The sequence below is a fragment of a genome, unplaced genomic scaffold (genome assembly GCF_019419815.1).
Source record: "Pyrus x bretschneideri cultivar Hongxiangsu unplaced genomic scaffold, Pyrus_bretschneideri_v1 Contig90, whole genome shotgun sequence".
Taxonomy (NCBI): Eukaryota; Viridiplantae; Streptophyta; class Magnoliopsida; order Rosales; family Rosaceae; genus Pyrus; species Pyrus x bretschneideri.
In genome coordinates, this window is record NW_025999832.1 from 343,578 (window position 1) to 366,935 (window position 23,358).

Genomic DNA, 23,358 nt, shown 5'->3' on the forward strand with positions numbered 1-23,358 from the left:
ATAAAAAATCGGACCCAAGAAAATATTAGCACAAAGAGGGGTACATAACTTACATATACCAACTATATAAGGGAAAAAAATTTTACATTTGTGAATATCATATGATCTAGTGAATGGTATTTTTTCGGCGTGACAACAGCGAAATATAGCTTAGCTAATTAACAAGAAAATTAAGAAAAATAGTAGCTAGTGTCGGTTATCTTACAGATGATGCAACTGAATGAGCCCAGAACCTGAGATGATGCTTCATGTCCTTACCTAAATTAGTAGCAGCAGGTATTCTCCCCTTCATCAACATTTGGTTCTCTTTCTTTCTTTGATCCAAAACATCCCAAGCCTCGGACAGATAAGGCCGCCTTGAAACCACCCCATGATCCTCCTCCTCCTCCTCCTCCTTCTGATAATCTCTAACATCTTCTTCTTCACAACTTGCTAGCCTTTGCAAGCCGGGAATTATGGAAACCAGTCTTGAAGAATCCTTGTCTTCCTCAGTGAAGACGAACCCCAAATCCATAAAACCTTTGAGCTCCTCAAACTCTAGTTCTGACATGCTCTTACTTGGCCCTAGTACTCTTTTCCTTCTTTTTCTTCCACTACTCCTCCTGCTGCTGCTGCTGCTGCCGCCGCTGCTGCCGCTGCTGCCACTGCTGCAGCTGCTGCTACTACTTACCCGGCTGCTTTTTGTCGGATGAGCCGGCAGTTCATCGTTTTTGGAGAAGTTTGTGACTTGCTCACCGGAAAAAATTGTTTGCAGTTTCGGTGTGCTACTCGGAGAAAAGCTGGGCGTGTTTAAAAACTGGTCACTTAGAGACCTTAGCTTTAGGATTGGTAACTGTAGGGTTTCTTCTTGGGCTGATTCGTCCACTTGGAGAGTTGGGTTATTTGTTGCTTGTTGGGGTTGTGAAGGTGATTTCGGGCTCAAAATTTCATGCCCAAACCAGTACGAATCAAAGAGGTTGAGAAGTGCGTCTTCTTCTTTTTCTTCGGCAGCCATTTTGTTTTGCATGAGTTAGTGGATGTGGATGAAAAACAAGTAGAGTTTTGACAAGATGTGAGCTAGCCAGATAGCTCGAGACGGTTTCACGATTGTAGATAAGAATATCCATATATGACAACTGGATGGCGAGAGTGAGCTCCCAGTTTTGGCTTTTGCAGATGCCGAGTTTGATATTAATTTAGTGTGAGTTAGCTAAATCTCTCACAACTTAGTACAAATATACGAGAGATTGTATTCACAAACCTCAATTACTTTTTCCACACATTATTATTTTTTTAATATTTTTTTATATTCTACACTCCATTAATACTTAATAGAAAAATATTACAAAATTAAAAGAGTGTTGATGGAAGTAATTTGTGGTGTGTGAATATAATCTCTCCAAATACATATCGTTGCATTTAAAAAAAAAATTATAGCGTGATGTCTCATTAGCAATACTGTGGAGCAAAAAATAATCCGGAAAATTATGGAGCTGACATGTGAAATTTTACTCACAAATGATGGGAATGCACCTGGTGAGTTCCACATTTGTTCCACGCGCGGTTTAACCCCCTTGAACAATTGAGCTGTTGACTATGACTTCTCCAAGCTTCGCCGCACATAGCAAGGAGAAAAGTCGAAGGTATTAAAGATAGAATTAATAACCAAACCTTATCTTTAAAGCTTTCGTTATTGAAAACCAACTCAATCAAGGAAGGAATCACAATCAAATCCAATCAAGTATACTATATATAATCTCAATATATTATTTAATTAATAATATATTCATGATTATTATTTTCTCCATCCAACAGATGACAGACATTGGCCAACTTGATGTCGACATGTGGCATGGAATATGTTGGAATCAAATTCGCGTAGCACCGTAAGTATGTGGAGGAAGTTCTCGAACTCGACTACCTGCAAAACAATAAACAACAGTAAGCAAAATTTCTAATCTCCCTTGGCTGCCTATTAGATTTGCATCTTCTGTGCTAGTGGTTCTTGCTGAATCCTGCCTCAGCTCATATAGTCTTTTCAGCATAAAATTATTATCCTCTCTAACTTCAACTATCTCATCAAAATATTGATATTACGTGGTTGTAATGATTGGGGGGCACTTTATCGTTAAAGCTTCCATAAAAGATGGTTTCTACTTAAAACGTTTTTTTAATGCCTTAATGTCATCATATGTTATAGATGAATCAAAGTCTGAAGTTATTTTTTCAGAGGAGGAAGTGAAAGAAAGAGCAAGGCGAGCAGCAGCAGCAGCTCGAAGACGGAGGGAGTACTCAAGGACCGGTGCTGATAAGCCTCCGAGCTATAAACTTCCGGAAGGCATCTCCAACAACGAAAACTGACCATATTAATCTGTAGAGGACGAACACCCATTGAAAATATTAGCATCAAATGTAAGTATTAACAAATTTATAGCTTATAGCTCCTGTAAATTTGTAATCATGTAAAATTTAAGGAGATCGAAAAGTCTGCGTAATCAATATAGTAGCTATCAGATTACCATAAGATGGATCTATAAGTTCAATCAAGGAAAAACAGAGAGAAGATATACGTATACAGAAGCATGCTGCATGTATGCAAGTGAGGTTTTTGTTGCATCAAAGCGTCGCGGTTGACGTTATTTCTTGTTTCTCCAAGACTCCATCCAAAATCCGAACACGAAATAGCAAACTTTGTAAGCGCAAGCGCTGCCGGATTGAGCAAGATGCCTAATTTGATCGATTATTATTTTACTGTTTTCCTTTAAATTGTTGATTCCAAACGCGGTATATATGAAGAAATGATTTACGCACACTTTCTTTTCTCTTTTTAAAGACTTAGTCTTTTTTTTTTGTTTTTGTTTTTTTTTTTTTTTTGTCTATGAGTCTAAAATTTGTGCAATCCCAAATGCTAAAGATAAATTGTGATGTGTTAGCTTTTTCCGTGTGTCCTTGTATCATTGGTACGGGACGCTACTTTGACGGTATACTTGTGTCATAGAAGTTGATTTCATATTTGCGAAGCTCAAAATAATGTGAGAATCAGCTTTCTTTGATAATTTATGTTTGTAAAGTGAAAATATATATCTTTTGTTTTTTAAGCACAATACTTGATTTTTTACATTTTACGAAATGACTATATTTTACAGTACATATGTCATAATTAAGCTTGTTTATTCTTTTCATTGTTATCTCAAGATCACTCTAGAAAAATTGATTCAATTTAGAAACTATTTAGCCATCCATATATGTCAAACAAATCATACGGATGAATCAGGCTAAAGTAACGGCTTCCAAATTGAATTTGTTTAGCAACATCCTTATGATGAAGTCAGTTTGTTTCAATCACATGGATGACTAAAGTAACGCATTTCAAATCGAATTAATTTTTTTAGAGATGGTTTGGTTTTATAATGAGAATGAATAATTACGATTATAATTTTTGTGCGATAAAATAATGTCGTGTCGTCATGTAAGCAGTGTCGATCTTCTAATGCAATGTTGAGGTCGGGTACCTTAGTTTACCGAATTCAACTTTAAAAAGTTCATCCAAAATGGTTAAGAAAAAAATGTTGTGGACATATTCGCTACTTTTGTCTCTTTGTTCCAAAGGAATCTCCAAATGCATCAATGGTTGATGGGATAGCATTATCAACTTATCACAGCCTATGAGACAATATCCCTTTCATATCATTTACAACAAAATATCAAAGAACCAACAAATTTCACCTTGAGAAATTAGAAAAAGAATAAAAATCAGACCCACGAAAAAATTAGCGCAAAGAGTGGTACATAACTTACATTTACGAACCCAAGGGAGAAAAATTTACACTTGTGAATATCACAAAATATGATCTAGTGAATGATAATTCTTCCGCGTAACAACAACGAAATATAGCCTAGCAAATTAACAAGAAAATTAAGAAAAATAGAAGTTAATTAACAATAAAATTAAGAAAAATAGAAGTTAGTGTTGTTATCTTACAGACGATGCAACTGAATGAGCCCAGAACCTGAGATGATGCTTCATGTCCTTACTTAAATTAGTAGCAGCAGGTATTCTCCACTTTATCAACATTTGGTTCTCCTTCTTTCTTTGATCCAAGATATCCCAAACCTTGGACAGACAAGGCCGCCTTGAAACCACCCCGTGATCCTCCTCCTCTCCCTCCTCCTGATCATCTCTAACATCTTCTTCCTCACAACTTGCTAGTCTTTGCAAGCCGGGAATTATAGCAACCAATCTTGAAGAATCCTTGTCTTCCTCAGTGAAGACAAACCCCAAATCCATAAAACCTTTGAGCTCTGACAAGCTCTTACTTGGGCCTAGTACTCTTTCCCTCCTGCTGCTGCTGCTTCTGCTTACCCTGCTACTTTTTGTTGGATGAGCCGGCATTTCATCGTCTTTGGAGAAGTTTGTGACTTGTTCACCGGAAAAAAATTGTTTGCAGTTTCGGTGTGCTACTCTGAGAAAAGCTGGACGTGTTTAATAACTGGTCACTAAGAGACCTTACCTTAGGGTTGGTAATTCTAGGGTTTCTTCTTTGGCTGATTCGTCCACTTGGAGAGTTGGGTTATTTGTTGCTTGTTGGGGTTGTGAAGGTGATTTCTGGCTCAAAATATCATGATAAACCAGTAGGAATCAAAGAGGTTGAGAAGTGCTTCTTCTTCTTCTTTTTCTTCTACTGCCATTTTTTTTTTTTGCATTAGTTAGTGGATGTGGATGAAAAACAAGTGGAGTAATTGAGAAGATGTGAGCTAGCTAGATAGGTCAAGACGGTTTGACAATTGTAGATAAGAACGAGCAAAAAAGCTCGCCTGTTGCCGCGGGTTTACAACAATGATTAGCAACTAAAATTGGTCCACGAATTAATAAAAAAAGAAAGACCAAGTGAAAATCTGAACACTATTAGCAAATACATGCATGGCAGTTCCATAAATATTATCTTGGATGGGCAACGTGCAAAATTTGCCAACATATTTTGAACATATACCCTAAAAAATTAGTACATATTACTATGCTTCATAATTAACCAAATTTAAATAAATACCCTACGCGACTTATTGTTATCACTTTTTATAATCAATGCTTTTTTTTTTTTTTTTCCTTTCCATTGGTCGATTTCTTTGCAGCCTCTTTCTCGAACACAAACGTTTCTCAAATCTTCTCAATTTCATACCCAAAATGTTGAGTTAGATCATCACATTTCAGGATTGGATAACTATGAAAATACTGTTACTGTGGAAGAGACGACATAGGGAAACAACAGCAGGGCAAGGGAGCAAGACGTCGTCGTTTAGGCTTAGGGTGTTTAAAAAAAAAATTTCCATTCCTCCTCCCGTAGTTTCTGCTTTGCCTCAAGTAGCTTTCTAGTCATTCTTTCTGGGTGGGCAAACTGAGTTTCGGTCAAGGGGTTTTGAAGATTGAAACCATGTGGAGGAATTTGGTGGCGAAATTGATCTAGATGAGCAGATAGGGATTTGGGTTTGGAAGGATCTGGAGAAATCTCACAGTGAAATTTCTTGTCTTGATGGTTTGAACATTTAGATGAGCTCTTTTTTGGTTTCGATTCGAATTGGAGTACAAAGCAAGCGGTGCAAACTGCAGATGAAGGAAATACTTAGTTCAATGCACTAAATCTTGTTAGTGTTACTTTTGTTTAGCTGGGTTTAATTTCCAGAAGGCTGAACAGAAGCAAGAACAAAAGACAGAAGAAGCTGAACCGAAAAATTTTCTTTCTGTTCTCTCATGCAAAAGTATTGCAGAGGAATAATCTTTGTACAGCACACACAATGCACACTCACACTGCTTTACATTTAATTGATGGCCTTAGCTTTAGGACCACACAAAACACTACTTTTAATCTTAGTCACTCATCAACCTAATTACATGGATCAAATACCACATAGCACTCATGGCCTTACATCATTTAACCTTACACTTGGCAGATATGCTCAAGTGAATACACACATTAAAACTCATCTTATTTCTAATACTTAATCAGCTATAGACTTATAATTCAACACTCCCCTTTAAGTCTTGAGCTGATTTCACTCCTAGCATGCTCCTGAGATAATTAAACCGATCTTTAGGCAGAGGTTTTGTGAAGATATCAGCAAGTTGCTCATTAGTTGGACAGTACACCAGATCAATGATGCCATCCTTCAGTGCATCCTTGATGAAATGGTATCTTCTGTTAATGTGTTTGGTCTTTTGATGGAACACAGAGTTCTTGGTGATTGTAATTGCTGAGGTGTTGTCACAGTGCACTGGAGTGGCTTCGGTTTGAAATTCACCAAAATCTTCAAGAACAAATCTCAACCAAATGGCTTGAGTAGTTGCTTCTGAAGCACTGATGTACTCTGCTTCTACAGTGGAAAGAGCAACACAATTTTGCTTCACAGATGCCCAAGAGAATACTCCACTGCCAAAGGAGAAAGCATAACCAGAAGTACTCTTACTGTCCTCAATTGATCCACTCCAGTCACTGTCACAGAACCCAATTAACATTGAGTTCTTACCTTTCACATATTCCAGACCATAATCAAGTGTGCCCTTAATGTATCTTAGCACTCTTTTAGCAGTTCCAACATGCTTACTGGTAGGGCAGTGCATAAATCTGGCTAACAAACTGGATGCATACATAATATCGGGCCTGGTTGCAGTGCGATATAAGTGACTTCCCACCATGCTTCTGTATAACTCTTCACTTGCTGCACCACTTCCATCATCCGTGGTTAACTTCTCAGTTGCAACCAATGGAGTAAGCATATGTTTGCACTCTTTTAGACCAAATTTGTCTAACAGAGAGCTTGCATATTTCTTTTGGTGGATGAAAATGCTTGAAGTTGATTGAATTATTCCCATTCCAAGGAAATGATGGAGAAGACCCAAATCAGTCATCTCATACTTTCGTGTCATGTCTTCCTTGAATTCTTCAAGCATTTGTTTGTTGCTCCCAGTATAGATTATGTCATCCACATAGATCGACACAATCAAAATGTCTTTCTCTTCTGCCTTGATGTATAGTGTTGGTTCACTTAAACTTCTTGTGAAACCACATTGTAAGAAATATGTATTGATCTCTCCATACCAGGCCCGTGGTGCCTGTTTTAGACCATACAAGGCTTTGTGAAGTTTATATACCCTGTCTTCCTCCCCTTTAGCTACAAAACCATCAGGCTGCTCCACATAAACCTCCTCCTCTAGAACACCATTTAGAAAAGCCGACTTGACATCAAGTTGATAGAGTTTCCACCTCTTTTGTGCAGCCAATGCTATAAGGGTTCTGATTATATCTAACCGAGCAACAGGAGCAAAAGTCTCATTGTAGTCTATTCCTGGTTTCTGGGCATATCCCTTTGCAACAAGCCTTGCCTTGTTCTTTTGCACAGTTCCATCCAGGTTGAGTTTGGTTTTAAACACCCATTTTACTCCAATTACAGGCTTGTTACTTGGCCTGTCTACTAACTCCCAGGTTGCATTCTTTTCAATCATGGAGAGCTCATCCTTCATAGCATTCATCCAAGATTCATCCTTAACTGCATCTTCAAATTTCTCTGGTTCTATAATGCACAGATTGCATTGAGCAAGTACATCATCCAGCTTTCTCCATTTTAATGGAGTATGATCAAATGTCTGAGTGTCACTCACACCTGCACTTGACTGAGAATTGACCTGTGTATCATCAATACCACTTGCAGCTTCTTCCAATATACCAGGTGATAAACCACTTGAACCTTGAGTGTCATTTTCTGTATTCTCACTTCTTGGTGTATCCACAGTGTCAAACTCATAAGTAGGCAGTGACATATATCTTTCTGTGCTTCTTTCCCAATTCCAAGCTGAGTTTTCATCGAACACAACATCTCTTGACAGAATCAGTCTCTTAGAGAGTGGATCAAACTCTATAACCTTTCTCACATTTTGCATATCCAACAAAGACTCCTTTTATACTCTTGGGTTCTAGCTTGTGTCTTAGCTCGGATGGAGTATGAACATAACAAACCGAGCCAAAGACTTTCAAATGAGCAATACCAGGTTTCCTTTTGCTGTAAGCTTCAAAAGGTGTTATACTATCCAGTGATTTGGTAGGACATCTGTTTAACAGATAGACAGCAGTATGCACAGCTTCTGCCCACATATAGTAAGGCATTCCTTTATCATGAAGCATAGACTTGGCCATTTCAATCACAGTTCTGTTTTTTCTTTTAACCACTCCATTTTGCTGTGGAGTGTAAGAGAGAGACAGTTGCCTTTGGATTCCCTCTGTGTCACAGTATTGCTTGAATTCATTTGATAAGAACTCCCCTCCTCTATCACTCCTTACACATTTTACCTTCATTCCACTTTGCAACTCAGTCATGGCCTTGAATTTCTGAAAACAAGTAAAAGCTTCAGATTTGAATCTAAGGAAATACACCCATATCATCCTGGTTGCATCATCTACAAGCAACATGAAGTACTTGTTTCCTCCAGTAGACTCGATTCTCATTGGTCCACACAGATCTACATGAACCAATTCAAGTGGAGCACTAGCTCTTTGTGCTTGACCACTAGGAAACCTTTCTCTGTGTTGCTTACCATATTGACAGCCTTCACACACTTTGTCGTACTCATCTAGATATGGTAATCCATGAACCATGTCATTATCCTTCAATTTCTTGATTCCACCAAAGTGTAGGTGGCCTAATCTTCTGTGCCAAGTCAGAGAACAATGAGCAAAACTGGTCTTCAACACAAGTTGTTTCTCAGGCCGTAGAGATAGAGGATAGCACCTGTTTTCTTTCATTTTTACACAGATAATTTGACATTTCAGAGAAGGACCATAAAAAACAGTACACATATGTCCACCAAACACAAGATAATATCCATGCTCATCCATTTGTCCTACACTTAATAGATTCTCTTTCAAACCAGGTAGGTACATGACTTCTCGAATGTATTTTCTTCCTCTATTAGTCTCAATTTCCAGTGATCCCATTCCTGCCACATTAACTAACCCTCCTGTTGGCATTTGAACTTTCCCTGCAACATTTGTATTCACATCAACAAGAAGATCAACATTTCCTGTCATATGATTACTGCAGCCACTATCTATGTACCAATCTCCATTAACCTTAGTCTCAGCAACTGCAGAATTTGCAAAAAATAAGTTTCCTGTTACTTCCATTTGACTTGCACAGTTTGCCTTTTGAACAGACTTTCCAACAGTACACTCTCTGGCCCAATGACCAAATCTATCACAGTTATGGCACCTGGATTTCCCCTTATATCTACATTCACCATGATGAAACTTTGAACACACCTTACACTGAGGTTTTACACCCTCTTGACCCATAATCTGTGAGGAAGTACTATTCTGTGCAACATTTGTGAATGATTTCTGCTGAAACTTTGGTTTCGAATCCCATTTCTTACCCTTTTGATTCCAATTTTTCTGTGGTTTAAAAGTACTAGACTGAGCATAACTTCGATTCTGCCCTTTTGAACTAACAGTAAGAGAAGAAAATGCTCTCTCAGCTACATCTGAGGAATGCAAATCAAACCTCTGCTCTTGACTCTTCAATATAGCTAGTACCTCTTGCAGTTCAACAGATTCTAAACATTTGGTGTTTTCTATCACTAAGCATATAGGATCATATATCTTAGTGAGACTGATTAACACCTTCTGAACTAATCTCTCATTTGACAGAGTTTCACCAAACGTCTTCATTTGATTTATCAAATCATTTAAATGAGTAAGATACCCAGTCAAGGATTCATCATCACGCATTCTAGTGTATTCAAACTCTCGTCTAAGGTTCTGGAGTTTCACAGATCTTACCTGATCCCCACCGTGATATTCGCCATATAATAGATCCCATGCCATTTTTGCTGAGTCTGCGTTTGCGATTCGAGGGAAAATCTGGTCAGAGACTGCGTTTTGAATGATTCCGAGAGCTTTTGCATCTTTCATGAAGATTGCAGCCATTTTCTCATCATCGTCAGCATCAACATCTGTATCTTCATCAGTCTTAGCTTTCTTCTTCTTCGAATCAGAAACCGGAATCCCGTTTTCCACCAGATTCCACAGTCCATATGACTTGAAAATGGTAACCATTTTGATTCTCCATAACTCATAGTTCTCACCGGAGAAGATCGGGGTCCTCACTTCAGCACTCCCAGATCCAGCCATCATGAGCTTGTGTGAATCCAGAAACACGTAGTTCTTAGATCACAGATAAGCTCCGGCAAACTTCACCGAGTCCAGAAACGGTGATGTTTGAGCTCACAGAAACACGCCCAGATCTAATCGAAACAAGGCTCTGAGGCCATGTTAGTGTTACTTTTATTTAGCTGGGTTTAATTTCCAGAAGGCTGAACAGAAGCAAGAACAAAAGACAGAAGAAGCTGAACCGAAAAATTTTCTTTCTGTTCTCTCATGCAAAAGTATTGCAGAGGAATAATCTTTGTACAGCACACACAATGCGCACTCACACTGCTTTACATTTAATTGATGGCCTTAGCTTTAGGACCACACAAAACACTACTTTTAATCTTAGTCACTCATCAACCTAATTACATGGATCAAATACCACATGGCACTCATGGCCTTACATCATTTAACCTTACACTTGGCAGATATGCTCAAGTGAATACACACATTAAAACTCATCTTATTTCTAATACTTAATCAGCTATAGACTTATAATTCAACAAATCTCCCTCTTACGTGTTTCAGATCAAAATACTTCCTAATGAAAGTTGTTCGTTTGCACAACATCTATAACATTGCCAAATGTTACTGAGATTTGGACTTCTGACCCAATGTGCATTTCGGCAGAAATACAGACAGCCGTGTTATGGGTGCCAAAACCCCAGTTTCGTGGCTCGGATCGAAACGGTCTTTTCACGAAAGATGATTACATCATATACGCGGGAGTGGATGTGAATGTTTCAGGGGACTGGTGCTTGCTGTATAGAGCTCATGCTGCTGGTGTGTGATTGAAATTTAGTTTCAGAAGGATTACATCAATAAAACGGTTGATATCATTCATCAACATAAAGATGCAGACACCACTGGTTTCCAAACAATTGTCTGCAGAAATTTCTTTCAGACCTTATATTGAATCTCAATTTAGTTTTGCCATATTCGTAGAACCAACTAGACATTCAGTGCAAACCTACTAGCTCAACAATCTCTTCGTATCCATCAGGCACAAAGGATTCCACCATGGCCGGGCGCACTTAATCCCAACAAGGGTTACCATACATGCAATACCCCATCAGCATAAGTTTGCTTTGATCTGTGTATTGTCATTCAGAATGTTGCTTATCTCTCCCAAAGTTGAGTCTGGGACGTTAAGTTGAGACTCCTCACTAGCCACCACTTCCTCATGCTTGTCTTTCACATGTATCATGTCATAATACATCAAACCAACAAATGTATACAATGTAAAAAAGTCAAAAGGTAAACAGATCGTATCTCCAAGTATTTGTATCATTATATTCTTTTATCTACTTTTCATTCATTTTCCAGCGACCAATATGGATCATGGTTTTCCCTCGAGCACCCAGATCAAAATAGTTATATTCAGCTCAATCAACTAGACATTTGACCACCTCCTTCCAAAAAAAAACTGGAAAAAGATAAAAGATTAAGCAACTTCATCGTATGTAAAGCATGGTTGAGAAGCTTATAATTTCAAAGTAGTAGAAAGAATAAAGCAAAATAATCTGGAACTTAGTTTAGTAGAAGAAATTAAATTGCCTTTTGATTAAGCGGAAACCATAGAAGATAATAAGAACTAGTTTGGTATTGTTGTGCTTTAAAAAAAAAATTTCTATTATGCGGTGAAAATAATGAGTTATGAAATAAAACATTAAAGCGTTTGGTAAACTATGTTTGTAAAAAGGCTTTGAGTAAAACAGGAATATCAAAGTGTTTGGTGAACTTTATACAAAATTGTTGTGTGATTATGTATAAAAACCAATTCTGGCCAAGCACCTCCACCCATCAACTCTTCCATCACAGCCAACATCCCACCTCGCCACAACAGCTCCAAATATTAATTTGATGAGTTTAAGGACTAAAATTTAAGAAAAAAAATTAGAAACTTAATTTTCACTTAGAAGTAATTTAGGAACTATATCAACAATTTACTCTAATTTGTTGTCCAATCCAGTCGGATAATCCAATCATTTCTCAACCCCACAGCTCCTAATGGTGAACTCAGTCCTACGATATCATCACACACTCTACAGTCCATAGTTTTAAATTTAATATATATTATACTAATTAATATTATTATATAAATTATTATATATATGGATGTTGTTTAGTGCTTACTAGAAATTTGTACCCGCGCGATGCTGCGGGATTTAAAATCATATGAAATATTTTATAGGTTCAATTTTCACAATGTTTGAGTGAAAAACAGAGAATTATGAATGGCAAATGAGTAATAAGTCATTGAACCCAATCAGCAAACTTTATTTAAATAGAACCAAATGAGTAATAGGTCATTAAATCCTCATTTCACCATTCTAATTTTTTTACATATCTGTCTGTGTATATATGAGGGTAGTCATTCAACCCTCACTTTTTTCTTTTTTTAGAGTTCTGCATACTAATTGGAGGAAACCAATGAATTCAAAGCTTTTCCATACCTCGGCTTATAGTTTAAGGGAATTTAATATGTTCTTGGAAATTGGTAAAAGTGAATGTGGAGGAATAGGGGAAGAGTCCATTGTCTGTCAAGCTCTTCCCTTTGAATTGCTGTAAAAGAAACTTTCAGATCCACCATTCCACTATTTCTCCTATTCAAATTAAAAAAATTTAAATTAAAAATTTTAAGAAAAAACTCAACAGAAAATCACTATATAGTTCAATAAATTTGGAATCTTTGTTATTTTCCTAAAGAATAAAAGGTGAAAACTTTACCTGAGGAGCTGAAAGCCAAGCTGTGATGAGAGCAAGGCAGATGGTGCTGGAAATGTTATGAAGGGACAGAATCAGAACTGATAGGATTGAATAAATCAGTCAGAAAACTGAAGATGTGATCAACCTGTTTGTTGTCAACCTGCATCCACAGAAAAACCATACAAAAAAATCGCTAATTAGATTCGATAGCATACCACAATGTCATGGTACAAAGTTATCTGTAATCATGAAATTAGTCACCTGAAATCTGCCGGACAACTCATCAGGAAACCCAACTTTTTCTGGGTTTAAATTTTCTCCCAATCCGAAACGGATTCATCTAAAACACAAAGTCGAACGGGCTAATCCCTTCACTGGACTGTGACTTAACAGAGGTTCATAATCTCTCCAACAGTGCATCAGTAGTGCTACTTGTTTCATAGGTTCTGAACTGGAAAATCCCCAAATGGGCAAATCCAAATTTTATCATTAAAACCAAAATTATAGTAAGAAAATAATAATTATAACAGCTTGTACAAAGATGAGTTTTTGAAATTTACCTGCCTTAACTTGTGCACACTTTACATGCAGAGACCCTTATGTTTTTTTGGTGGTTTAAAAGCTTGCAAATCACAGGAGGTTGTCCATTCTGTTTTGAACTCCAAACAACAGATAATGGGATGAGAACCCTAGGAAAAAAAGTCAATTATTAAATACTTGACAATATGTAATCTACAATCAACCAAAACAAACACATAGAGGTTACATTTCGAAACTATTATGCAAAAACCAACCCTAATAATGATTCAGAAAACCTTAGTTAACTATCTTTTATGATTGAAACTACACTATAAAATGTTAAATCCTTATGTAGACATGCAATCCAAAACGAAGACAAATTTGAAAGATGTGAGCCTTACCTGACAACGGATTAAACAGAAGGCACAGAAATAAGATATGCAATTGGAGTTGTACTGTAGCAGCCACTGCTTTCTAAATTCAAAGCTGGGAATAAGAAAATAGAATACATTCCATCCAACAAAAGATTAAATGAAAAGGAAAAAAATTATATACCTTGATGATAAGGAGCTTGCAAAGCCGCAGAGAAAAATTGGAAATTCGAGCAACAACTCTTGCTGCACCTAAAAATCAAAGCAGATCAGAAAAGTACACCCAAAGCTCGAAAAAATTTAAATCACACACAAAACTTAAATATCCAAACAAAAACCACAAAAAACTCATATGCAAACAAAAAATAGTCCCTCCGAAAAAAAAACTAAAAACTAAAAAAAAAAATCCATTCCATCCAACAAAAGATTAAGGGAAAAGGAAAAAAATTATATACCTTGATGATAAGGAGCTTGCAAAGCCGCAGAGAAAAATTGGAAATTCGAGCAACAACTCTTGCTGCACCTAAAAATCAAAGCAGATCAGAAAAGTACACCCAAAGCTCGAAAAAATTTAAATCACACACAATTAAAAAAAATAGAAACTCATTAATAAACGTTTGATCGTATCCTTAACTTTTTCTAAAATCAAAAATCAAAATACATCAGACAACCACACATAAACGACGGAAAAAAAATTGAAATCCCATGTGCCAAGAAAACCAAATAACTCACAAAATCAGCCAAAAGATACAAAACAGGGAAAAAAGCTAAATCTGGGTGAGAGAGAGAGAGAGAGAGAGAGAGAGAAAGAGAGAGCCAAAAGATACAAAACAGGGAAAAAAGCTAAATCTGGGTGAGAGAGAGAGAGAGAGAGAGGAAGAGAGAGCAGACAATAGGCTTAAAGATTTGAATCTGTAAAGTGGTTCCACAAAACCTGTAAAGTGGTTCCAGAAAAGCTGAAAAGTGGTTCCACAAAACCTGAAAAGTGGTTCCACAAAACCTGAAAAGTGGTTCCACAAAACCTGCAAGTTTATAGCTAATCGGGTCACATTCTCCTTCCTCTGCAAATAAACAAATCAAAATTCGATGCCGAAAACTATTTAAAATATATATATATATATATTTGTTGTTTTACTTTTCTTTTAAAAAAAATGTATACAATTTTACACATTTTCAAATCTACATATTTTTAAGATCTTGTAATTCTTCAATAAATTTATTAGTTTGGCATTCTCAATCCAAAAAGACTAAAATTGTTATCTTCACAGTATCAAAGATTGTTGGTTGTCCTCGCTATAGTGTTTCCAATCATATAGTCATTTTGGATAATTTACAATTAATTTTACCACAATTAAAGCTAACTTTATTAATTGCAATGTAAATATTATTCAATCACTCACAACACACCATTTCCCTTTTTCACAAAAAGCAGAGACCCATTTTTCATTATTTATTGAGAAAAACTATTTGCAAATGGCCAAAACTTAAATATCCAAACAAAAACCGCAAAAAACTCATATGCAAACAAAAAATAGTCCCTCCGAAAAAAAAACTAAAAACTAAAAAAAAAAAATCCATTCCATCCAACAAAAGATTAAATTTACATATATATATTTGTTGTTTTTTTTCGGCTCTGCATAAAAATAAAAAAAATAAAAAAAAAACGTTTTTGTTATTAAATTTTTTTTGCTCCGAAACCAAACGATGGGTTAGAAAACAAAGCTTACAACTTAAATAGAAAAGAACAACCTACTGCTGCAAGCAACATACCGTCCACTTTGCAGATTTTTGTGGAACCACTTTGCAGGTTTTGTGGAACCACTTTTCAGGTTTTGTGGAACCACTTTTCAGGTTTTGTGGAACCACTTTTCAGATTCAAATCTTTAAGCCTAAACAAATATAAAAGTTTACTGCAAGTTTATAGCTAATCGGGTCACATTCTCCTTCCTCTGCAAATAAACAAATCAAAATTCGATGCCGAAAACTATTTAAAATATATATATATATATATATTTGTTGTTTAACTTTTCTTTTAAAAAAAATGTGTACAATTTTACACATTTTCAAATCTACATATTTTTAAGATCTTGTAATTCTTCAATAAATTTATTAGTTTGGCATTCTCAATCCAAAAGACTAAAATTGTTATCTTCACAGCATCAAAGATTGTTGGTTGTCGTCGCTATAGTGTTTCCAATCATATAGTCATTTTGGATAATTTACAATTGATTTTACCACAATTAAAGCTAACTTTATTAATTGCAATGTAAATATTATTCAATCACTCACAACACACCATTTCCCTTTTTCACAAAAAGCAGAGACCCATTTTTCATTATTTATTTAGAAAAACTATTTGCAAATGGCCAAAACTTAAATATCCAAACAAAAACCACAAAAAACTCATATGCAAACAAAAAATAGTCCCTCCGAAAAAAAAACTAAAAACTAAAAAAAAAAATCCATTCCATCCAACAAAAGATTAAGGGAAAAGGAAAAAAATTATATACCTTGATGATAAGGAGCTTGCAAAGCCGCAGAGAAAAATTGGAAATTCGAGCAACAACTCTTGCTGCACCTAAAAATCAAAGCAGATCAGAAAAGTACACCCAAAGCTCGAAAAAATTTAAATCACACACAATTAAAAAAAATAGAAACTCATTAATAAACGTTTGATTGTATCCTTAACTTTTTCTAAAATCAAAAATCAAAATACATCAGACAAACCACACATAAACGACGGAAAAAAAATTGAAATCCCATGTGCCAAGAAAACCAAATAACTCACAAAATCAGCCAATTCCACTGAAGAGAAAGGTTAGTAAAGATTGAATTGAAATGTAAAACGTTAATGAAAGAAAGCTAATAAACTCTGAATTTTTTCACATACCATTGATCCTTACCATTGTGGTGTAAGCTTTAGTGTTTAAGGTATAGCTAATAATCCTTGTATATGTACCTCTGTTAATATTAAACGAACTTTTTAACACCTTATTGCACACCTGAACACCAATTATGTAAACTTGATTTATTAAACTGGACGGGTAAAAGAAATAGTTTTCTGTTTTGACTTTAGCTAACATAAGTATGTTATTTCATTATTAAATAAGATTGATATGTATCATGAGGATTAAAAAATCATGCCATCAAATAAATTTGAGGAAAAAAAAAGAGAAAAAACTAAATTAACCAAATCAACATGTAGCATCTGCATACCTTCGCTTTCTTCAAACTCTTTTCCTTAAATTCATTTTAATTTTCATCAAATTCACGAACCTATGCAAGCCAAACAGTGTTGTTGGTGCTTTCTGAGTGTGAGAGAGAGAGGGTAATGTTTCCTGCAACCAAAAAACGAAATCAAACGAAAGAACCAGATGTAAAACACGAAGAAATAGAAAAAAACGCTGAGCAAAATAGGTGAAGAGCCGAACTTTACAACAATCATATAAAAAAATTTCTTCCTAACCAAACAGAAAATAAAGCAACGCATGAACAAACACACCTGCAACAGAGCGATTCGTTCGTGGAAAACAGCGAGAAAAACATGCCAAACACCCTCCCACACAATCCGATTGGAATCAAAATCGAAAGACAAACGGAGAAATAGAGAGAAACGGAAAGACAGAGAGAAGAAAAGAAAGAGGAAACTGAAAAATGAAAGATGCTGGACCAATTTAATAAGGGGTGAAAAGAAAAATCGAAAATTTAATCCATTTTTATATAAATGATAAAAACAATTAGGGATCTGGGAGATTGAACGGAATGATGATCGGAGGGAGGAAATTAGGGTTAGAGAAGAGAGCGAAAGAGCGAGCAGAGAGAGGAGACTTACAGTTCGGGATCGAGACGAAGAGGACGAATCTGTAAGGATGAGATTGTGGTGTGAGGATCGCAACGCAGCAAGAGAGGGAAGGGGGGGAGAGAGAGAGAGAGAAACAGACAACTGGAGATCGAAATCGAAATCAAAAAAGGAAGGCTCGAGAACTTCTGGAACCATGAAAACGCGTCGACATCTCATAAAAGTAGAGGACGCGTGGAGAAATCGACAGATTTCTATCGCACAGCAGGGACAAAAACGCCATTTTACTGTATAATAAACACAAAAAACAAAACTTAAAGAACAATTAAAGGGCAAAAACGGAAGAACACTGGCGAAGTAACAGTAAAAAGGACACAGAAGGAATTAACAGGAAGTTAGGCGTTTAGTATATATATAATTTGCTAGCACGTCCCTAATAAAATAGTAAGCTGCCCATCTGTCAACATGACGATATTAATTAAACACCCACCCTCCCTCCCAACTCCATTTTCCCCTCACTCTCTCCTCCCTTCCCAAAAACTTTCTCACCAGCCAAACACTTGTTATTCTCATTTTCCGGGAAAAAACACCTCCCATCTTATGTTCCAGTCCCATCCCAATAACATATATAACCAACAAATTAAAGTGATCAGTTAATTCATGGAGGACTCACCCTCCTCAGCCTCAGAGGACGACACAAAGGTGGCCACTCCCCTGCCCAAGAAAAGGTCTCTTTTTCTCCTTTTTTTTTCCTTCTTTTTGGTGTTGATTTTTTATTTATAATTTTGGAAATTAAATGGATTGACCGTTATGGGGTTGGCTGGGTTTGTTTCTAATTTAGGAGGGGAGTGCAGAAGAGGGTGGTGTCAGTGCCGATCGGTGACGTGGAGGGATCCAAGAGCAAAGGGGAGGGGCATCCACCGTCGGATTCTTGGGCCTGGAGAAAGTACGGCCAAAAGCCCATCAAAGGCTCTCCATATCCCAGGTATTAATTCAATTCTTCTATTTATATTTTTTTCTGCAGATATCAAATTAAAAAAATTATTATCCAAATTAAACAGTTAATTTCACAATAAAAATTATTGAAGGAAACAAAGAAAAATAAAATAATTAATGTTTTTTAAGATGAAAATAATTAAGTGACATTGCATTTGAGTTTGATAAGTTTGGTGCAATTTTCTTGTATTTGTCGCCGGCGATGTATTCTTTGGTGTCTTCATCTGTCACACTGCGGCGTATTTTAGTGTAGAGGCGGCTCTACTAAAATGCGCCTGCTGTTGTAGCACGCTCTTACCACATGCATGTCGTGAAACTCACGCACTAAATTCCAGCTCGAAAATGACATATTCTCTACCTCTTTTTAAAATAAATTAAATAATAATTGCTCTAAATAAATTTCAATCATTTTCATTTTTTATAGTTGCTTACGTAAATTTGGGAGCTCCTTTTATGAATTAAGAGAACGAAAATGATTTTCACTCTTTTTTTCCTTTGACGCTGTCTATTTTTATCCATTGGCCGTGTTTTAATTTATTCAATCTAAGGACATGTAAGTAGAGAAAATTGTGTATGAAAATCAACGTTTTAAAAGATGTTAGACGTTAGTCGGGCAACTGATTGGAGCCTAGCATGTAGGCGGCTAGGCAAGGTTTATGCGAATTAGACGGATTTAAGTAAATTTATAATATATTACATATAAAAAAAAATGCCCATTTATACTTTAAAAAGTACATAATTGTATTGGAACATATAAATTGACAAAGAAAATGATATATAGATCATTAAGTATTAGATAATGTTGAAAATATAGGGAACAAGCATATAATAAGTGTTCGTTCAAATATTCAACAAGTCTCTTACATTTATTGATAAAATAAAATGCAAAATGAAAGTTATCGATTTTCTGTCTAAATGAGAGTCGGAATCTAGGCAAGTTTAGGCGGGGCTTGGAGGTCTAGACGGCGCTAGACGAGAATTTTTATAACAGTGATGAAAATTGCTTCCCTGGAAGAATGATGCTATATGAATGAGTTGTACAATTATATGAACAGATAACTTTCACATACGTTCGAAGCAAAAGTAAATAAATTTCACATGGGTTGTACAATGTCGTAGATCTCAAGTATATGCATTGAGAGGGAAAAAGGGAGTTTAAGAAAGCTCAATTGGTTTCTAAAAATTTACTAAATCTAGTATATTCTGGTGCTATATGTAGTAAGTAGAATGCATCTTCCCTATAGCTTCTGCATATGATTCTTTGATTTGGATTTTGGATAAAAAAAATTGCTATTAACACACCAATTTTTACCTCCCACACACCCTTGTTAAACTTTGGCGATTGTTATTCTTCAATTCATTCGGTCCGACGGCTGAAAATTGAAAGAAATGTGTGAGAACTAAAAAAGAGTGTATGGATAACACTACCCTTTTGAATATAGATCTCGTGTAAGGTTTACGAGAAATGTACTGGATTTCGAATTTTGACCTAAGTACAAGATCATCATTAAAACCGGAATATGCTAAACAAAATTAAAAAGTAAATCTTTTTGAAATGCCATATAAACTTAGTAGTTAGCACAAAATATGCTTGCAAATCAACTACAAATTAACATCTTTTATATGGATGGCTTTTGTTTTAATTGCTTGTTGTTTACCACTAATTTAATTGAATCCACACTGGGCTGGTATCTTTTGAAATTTGTAGGGGATATTATCGATGTAGTAGTTCCAAGGGATGCCCTGCAAGAAAACAAGTGGAGAGAAGCCGTCTGAACCCCACAATGCTCATAGTCACCTATGTTTGTGACCACAACCACCCCATGCCCACCACCAAAGCCAACCAATCCTCCTCTGTAACCGCTACCACCACCACCACTACTGCTACATCACCCACCACTGAATCTGAACTTCCGGCCAAAACCGAGGAGCTCACAGTCTTCACAAGCCAAGTCGACCTTGATCTCAGCGACGACTCGCCCACATTACTTAGCGACTTTGGTTGGTTTAATGATTCGTCATCAACAGTTGTACTAGAAAGTCCAATTTGCTTAGGAAATAGTAGTTGCATGAATAATGATGTGGCGACGAGGTTGAAAGACGAGGACGAGTATTTGTTCGCTGATCTCGGCGAGTTACCGGAGGGTTCAGTGATTTTCCGGCATAGGAATAGGATGGTGGAATCAGACGACCAAAATGCGAGATGTAGTTTATGTGCGGTGGTTTCCTATTGTAGTAATACAGGATAAGACTGTAAACAACCTTCATCAGTCAAATCTTTTTTATTTTTTATTTTTAAAGAGGACTAACTAGTAGTTTCGTTACGGCAGTGAAATCCTTTTGGAGTAATGTTAAAGCCAGGAACCACATTTTCTAACCATAGTTGGCCATATGATATGGTTATTACATCCATTATGATGACTGACGCTAGTTACACATATTAACAGTGGCTTAAAAATGTGATCTCTTTGGATTACTCGAGGTCGAGGTTCATATAACTTTTTCTAATACTAATTAGCCAAAAACAATTAAGGGGCGGTGATTTTCACACACCTTATTTACTTCTCTTTTTTAATAATTGTTTAATAAATTTTTAGTGTGTGTGAAGGTACAAGGATAAATTAGATTTTCATTCCTCATTTTCATTTCTCATTAATTTTTCTTTTTTTGTCAAACAATAGATTTTGTTAAATTATATGTTAGTTTAGCCATCAATTGGGTTTGAACCCATGTTGTCATGTAAGAGCTCAACTCTATTCCATCACTATGGTAAAGGACCTGCTCATTTCTCATTAATTGAGATCTAATTTCTGTTTTGTTTTTATCAAACTCCTTCGACTTTTGTCCATGTCATTATTTGAATAATAAATAATTTATATGTATTCATATGTTGTTAATCATTTCTAATTATATATTTTTAGTATTTTGTTTTATTTTTTTTATTTTTAATTTGTACCCACTCTATAAGTTTGTACCAATACTCTTTTTAATTATAATTTGTACACATACTTGCGCAAATTTGAATACGTACCCATATTTTTCAATTTAATATGTACTCATATTTTGTTTTTGGTGTACTCATGCTAATTACATGTATTCTTTTTTATTTGTAAGTGAGATGTCTTAAGTTCGATTTTCACCAAAAGTAAAGTTGAACCACATTCTTGTGGCAAGCTCATTATAAAATTTAGTCCACTCCACTACTCTCACAGTATAACACATGTGATAAAATGGTTTGGGGTCTATCTCATAATGATGACTTTTCTGTTAAGAGTGCACGTGGATTCAAAACAATAATGTACATAATCAAGTCAGGCAAAAGGTCCTAAATAAGATGTGGAAGTTATCTATTCCTCCTAAAGTCAAGATGTTTGACTGACTACTTATTCATGGTCGGTATGGTACTAGTTTAGTACTAAGGTGTTTTTTTAAAAAATTGGTATAAAAAAAGTTGAATTAAAAAATGTGTTTGGTAAACCTTTAAAAACAACTTATTTTCACAGTTTTAGGTGAAAAAAAAGTTGAAAATATGAAGCAGCAAAAATGAGCTTATTCTCACAGCACAACAGAAGCAGTTTTTTTTTCAAAGCATATCAATACCAAACCAACCCTTAATACTAGGAAGCGGATGAACAAATTCGTTAAGGATATCCCTATTGATTTTCCTATATGCAAATCCGCTGCTGAGGATCAAACTCATCTATTTCTTTCGTGTATAACCATGCGCGTTTAGTTTGGAATCTTTTCCCAAGTCTTAACAAAAATATTAGTTCGAATGCGGGAGTAGGTTTCAACGAGTGGTTAGACAACCTATCCTCCTCAGACAGGAATGAGTTAAGTGATTTAAGTAAAGTCCTTGCCATCTGTTGGCAAATATGGAATGATCGCAACAAAGTAATTTTTCGTCAGGAGACTCCTAGTCCTACAAGGACACATATCATTGCTTTGAGCGTTGGTCAAGAGTTTTTCAAAGCTAACTTTATGGTGTTTTCTACTTGGAACCCTGATAATTTCCCGATTATTAAGTGGCATCCTCCGAACAAAGGCTTTGTAAAGCTTAACTTCGATGGTTCTATTAGCAATGCCAAGGCTGGAGCTAGTTTTGTGGTTCGAAATGAAGATGGCCTTGTTATTGGAGTAGGGGCCTTCAATTTGAATGGTGCAATAATCAAAGAAGCATAATCAATGAAGCAGAGGCTAGAGCTTTAAAGGAGGGTCTCAAATATATCAAGAGGAAAGGCTTCAACAAGGTTCTTATTGAAGGAGCTTCCAAGTTCATCATTGGGGCACTTCAAGGGACGGTCAAACCTCTATGGAATATTCACACTTGCCTAAATGGTCCGCTTCGGCTTGTTTGTTAGTGATTCGGAAGCATACCTTCAAGAAGCAAATTTTCTAGCGGATGCCTTTACTAAAGAGGGGCTTATTAGTAGCAATAGTCATTATTGGGAATATTGTATTCCTAATTTTGCTCGTTTTGCCTTCTTATTCGACTCTTTAGGCAGTGGTTGTAAGCATGGTTTCTTGTTTTAAAGCATATTTTTCCTATAAAAAAAAAAAAAAAAACTAATTTCTTAAAATATATTAATAATCACATTAGTACGATTTTTTTTTTTTTTTTGCTAGAACTATGTGAACAATATTACTTTATAATTAATTTTTATGTAATTACTATAAAATTTTTATTGGAATTTGTTTAAATTTCATCCTTATGAGATATTGAATGCATAAATGCAGGAGTTAAATCCCTTAAATGATTCTAGTGACCTCATTCAAACTATTTAAACAAACA

At 35.8% G+C, this 23,358-nt stretch overlaps 3 protein-coding genes across 4 annotated transcripts; 1 reads left to right on the forward strand and 2 right to left on the reverse strand.

The window, feature by feature from the left end:
• Positions 1-196: 196 nt before the first annotated feature.
• Positions 197-550, reverse strand: LOC103955136. The gene has a single exon (XM_018649381.2). It carries the CDS (start codon positions 548-550, stop codon positions 197-199), a length of 354 nt encoding a protein of 117 aa, XP_018504897.2.
• Positions 551-2,159: 1,609 nt separating this feature from the next.
• Positions 2,160-4,816, reverse strand: LOC103955134. 2 transcript variants are annotated; one of them, XM_048576782.1, is made up of 2 exons: positions 3,962-4,816; positions 2,160-2,350 (listed from the first exon to the last, which is right to left on the reverse strand). In XM_048576782.1, exons 1-2 carry the CDS (start codon positions 4,370-4,372, stop codon positions 2,198-2,200), a joined length of 564 nt encoding a protein of 187 aa, XP_048432739.1. In that variant the 5' UTR covers positions 4,373-4,816; the 3' UTR covers positions 2,160-2,197. The 2 variants fall into 2 exon arrangements, with proteins under 2 accessions (XP_048432739.1, XP_048432740.1); XM_048576783.1 differs by lacking the exon at positions 2,160-2,350 and adding an exon at positions 3,646-3,875 and having other exon boundaries at positions 3,962-4,815.
• Positions 4,817-18,044: 13,228 nt separating this feature from the next.
• Positions 18,045-20,858, forward strand: LOC103955133 (probable WRKY transcription factor 69). Its single transcript, XM_009367007.3, has 3 exons — positions 18,045-18,298; positions 18,412-18,555; positions 20,275-20,858. Exons 1-3 carry the CDS (start codon positions 18,231-18,233, stop codon positions 20,813-20,815), a joined length of 753 nt encoding a protein of 250 aa, XP_009365282.2. The 5' UTR covers positions 18,045-18,230; the 3' UTR covers positions 20,816-20,858.
• The last annotated feature ends 2,500 nt before the right edge of the window (positions 20,859-23,358 follow it).

What these genes read in the sequence shown, in the direction of transcription:
- LOC103955136 (XM_018649381.2), bottom strand. Translation starts at nt 550, where the DNA reads ATGTCAGAACTAGAGTTTGAGGAGCTCAAAGGTTTTATGGATTTGGGG.
- LOC103955134 (XM_048576782.1), bottom strand. Translation starts at nt 4,372, where the DNA reads ATGCCGGCTCATCCAACAAAAAGTAGCAGGGTAAGCAGAAGCAGCAGC. An exon ending in CTCATTCAGTTGCATCGTCT is followed by an intron (nt 2,351 to 3,961) that starts GTAAGATAACAA and finishes CGTCCTCTACAG; the next exon opens with ATTAATATGGTCAGTTTTCG.
- LOC103955133 (XM_009367007.3), top strand. Translation starts at nt 18,231, where the DNA reads ATGGAGGACTCACCCTCCTCAGCCTCAGAGGACGACACAAAGGTGGCC. An exon ending in ACTCCCCTGCCCAAGAAAAG is followed by an intron (nt 18,299 to 18,411) that starts GTCTCTTTTTCT and finishes TTTCTAATTTAG; the next exon opens with GAGGGGAGTGCAGAAGAGGG. An exon ending in AAAGGCTCTCCATATCCCAG is followed by an intron (nt 18,556 to 20,274) that starts GTATTAATTCAA and finishes TGAAATTTGTAG; the next exon opens with GGGATATTATCGATGTAGTA.